Raw genomic sequence first — 1248 nt, forward strand, 5'->3', positions numbered from 1 at the left:
CCCCCCCCCCAACACACACACACACGAGCCGTATTTTCTCCATACCCGCACTTTCCTGAGGCTACGAGATATTACCACCAAATATAAACCAAAACCGGCCTAACTGCTCCTCCCAGGGTTTTGCTGCCGACTTTACGCTCCCGAATCAAGGCGCTACCGCGTCTGACCGCGTCTAGCGAGAATTCGGTTGCGCTTCTCGCTTAAGTGTTCGTCCAGCATATTGCAACGCTTGTCGAGAACTTTTATATACATTGCTGCATTCATGAGAGCTGGATCGACCCATTGTTGCAAATGAGGAAAAGATGCCAGGTACCCATTAGAAGCACGTTTACTCTCCGTATCTGATGTAGCTAAGGAAGGAATAATTTGTGGTTTAAGTGATCGTGCGTGTGACCGAATTTGGCGAAAGAACCCCACTTCGCTACTATCTTGGCTCATCAGTATCCGACCTGCCTTTTCGGGTAAACCATCACTGACGTCACTCAACGTTTTATTCTTTTTAAGCAGTTCTCGAGTCCTGTCGAGCACCCTGTACCCAACAGAAAATGGCAGCTCCAGCACTTGTAAAGAAAAGCATCCTTCCAATGCCGAAATTAAATGCGAGGAGTTTTTCTCTAGTATTCCTGTACCGACGAGATGTATCGATTTAATTGTAGGAACGCCCTGAATAATTCGACCAATTTCCGGTGAGGAGGCACTTGTGATACCGGGGTTCTTTGAAAGATCTAAATGAACCAAACACTTTCTCGTGCAAATGGCGTGTGCAAGATGTATGATGTCCAGATCCTTCAAACTGCACGAACGAAGACTAAGTGACTCAATGGGATTGGAACCCTTAAGAATAGCAGCAAGAATCCCAATGGCATCATCTGTAAAGGTATTATGATCAAAGACTAAATTGCAGTAAAAGTCATTGCTGCATATCGCATCGCGTAGACGCTGTAAGACATTAGAGTCCAGCACAAATGTGGTATTGTCGCTGAAGTCAATAGCACGACGCTCGTGGTCAATAATCATTGCTGACCTCTTCCCGTTGCCCTCAATTCAACGACACTCAGAAAGTCGCAAAAGAAAACCTTTTCTAAGCTTGACACAGGAATGATCATAAATATTAAAATAAGATGAAAATGGGGGGAAATAGGGGGCGGATGCCACCGCAACATAGGAATTTTAATTTTAACCAATATATCCAAATCAAATAAAAGATTAGTACATGTATGCTTGTCCATAGATATATATATATATGTG

The 1248-nt window shown here is 43.8% G+C and overlaps 1 protein-coding gene across 1 annotated transcript; it reads right to left on the bottom strand.

Annotated features, from left to right (window-relative positions):
* Nucleotides 1-153: 153 nt before the first annotated feature.
* TEOVI_000564200 (uncharacterized protein) lies at nucleotides 154-1017 on the bottom strand (the record flags this gene model as incomplete). Its single annotated transcript, XM_067222715.1, has 1 exon — nucleotides 154-1017. The coding sequence occupies one exon, from the start codon at nucleotides 1015-1017 to the stop codon at nucleotides 154-156; it is 864 nt and encodes a 287-aa protein (XP_067078816.1).
* Between the last annotated feature and the right edge of the window lie 231 nt (nucleotides 1018-1248).

Source organism: Trypanosoma equiperdum (assembly GCF_001457755.1).
Source record: "Trypanosoma equiperdum strain OVI genome assembly, contig: ctg_1681, whole genome shotgun sequence".
Classification (NCBI taxonomy): domain Eukaryota; phylum Euglenozoa; class Kinetoplastea; order Trypanosomatida; family Trypanosomatidae; genus Trypanosoma; species Trypanosoma equiperdum.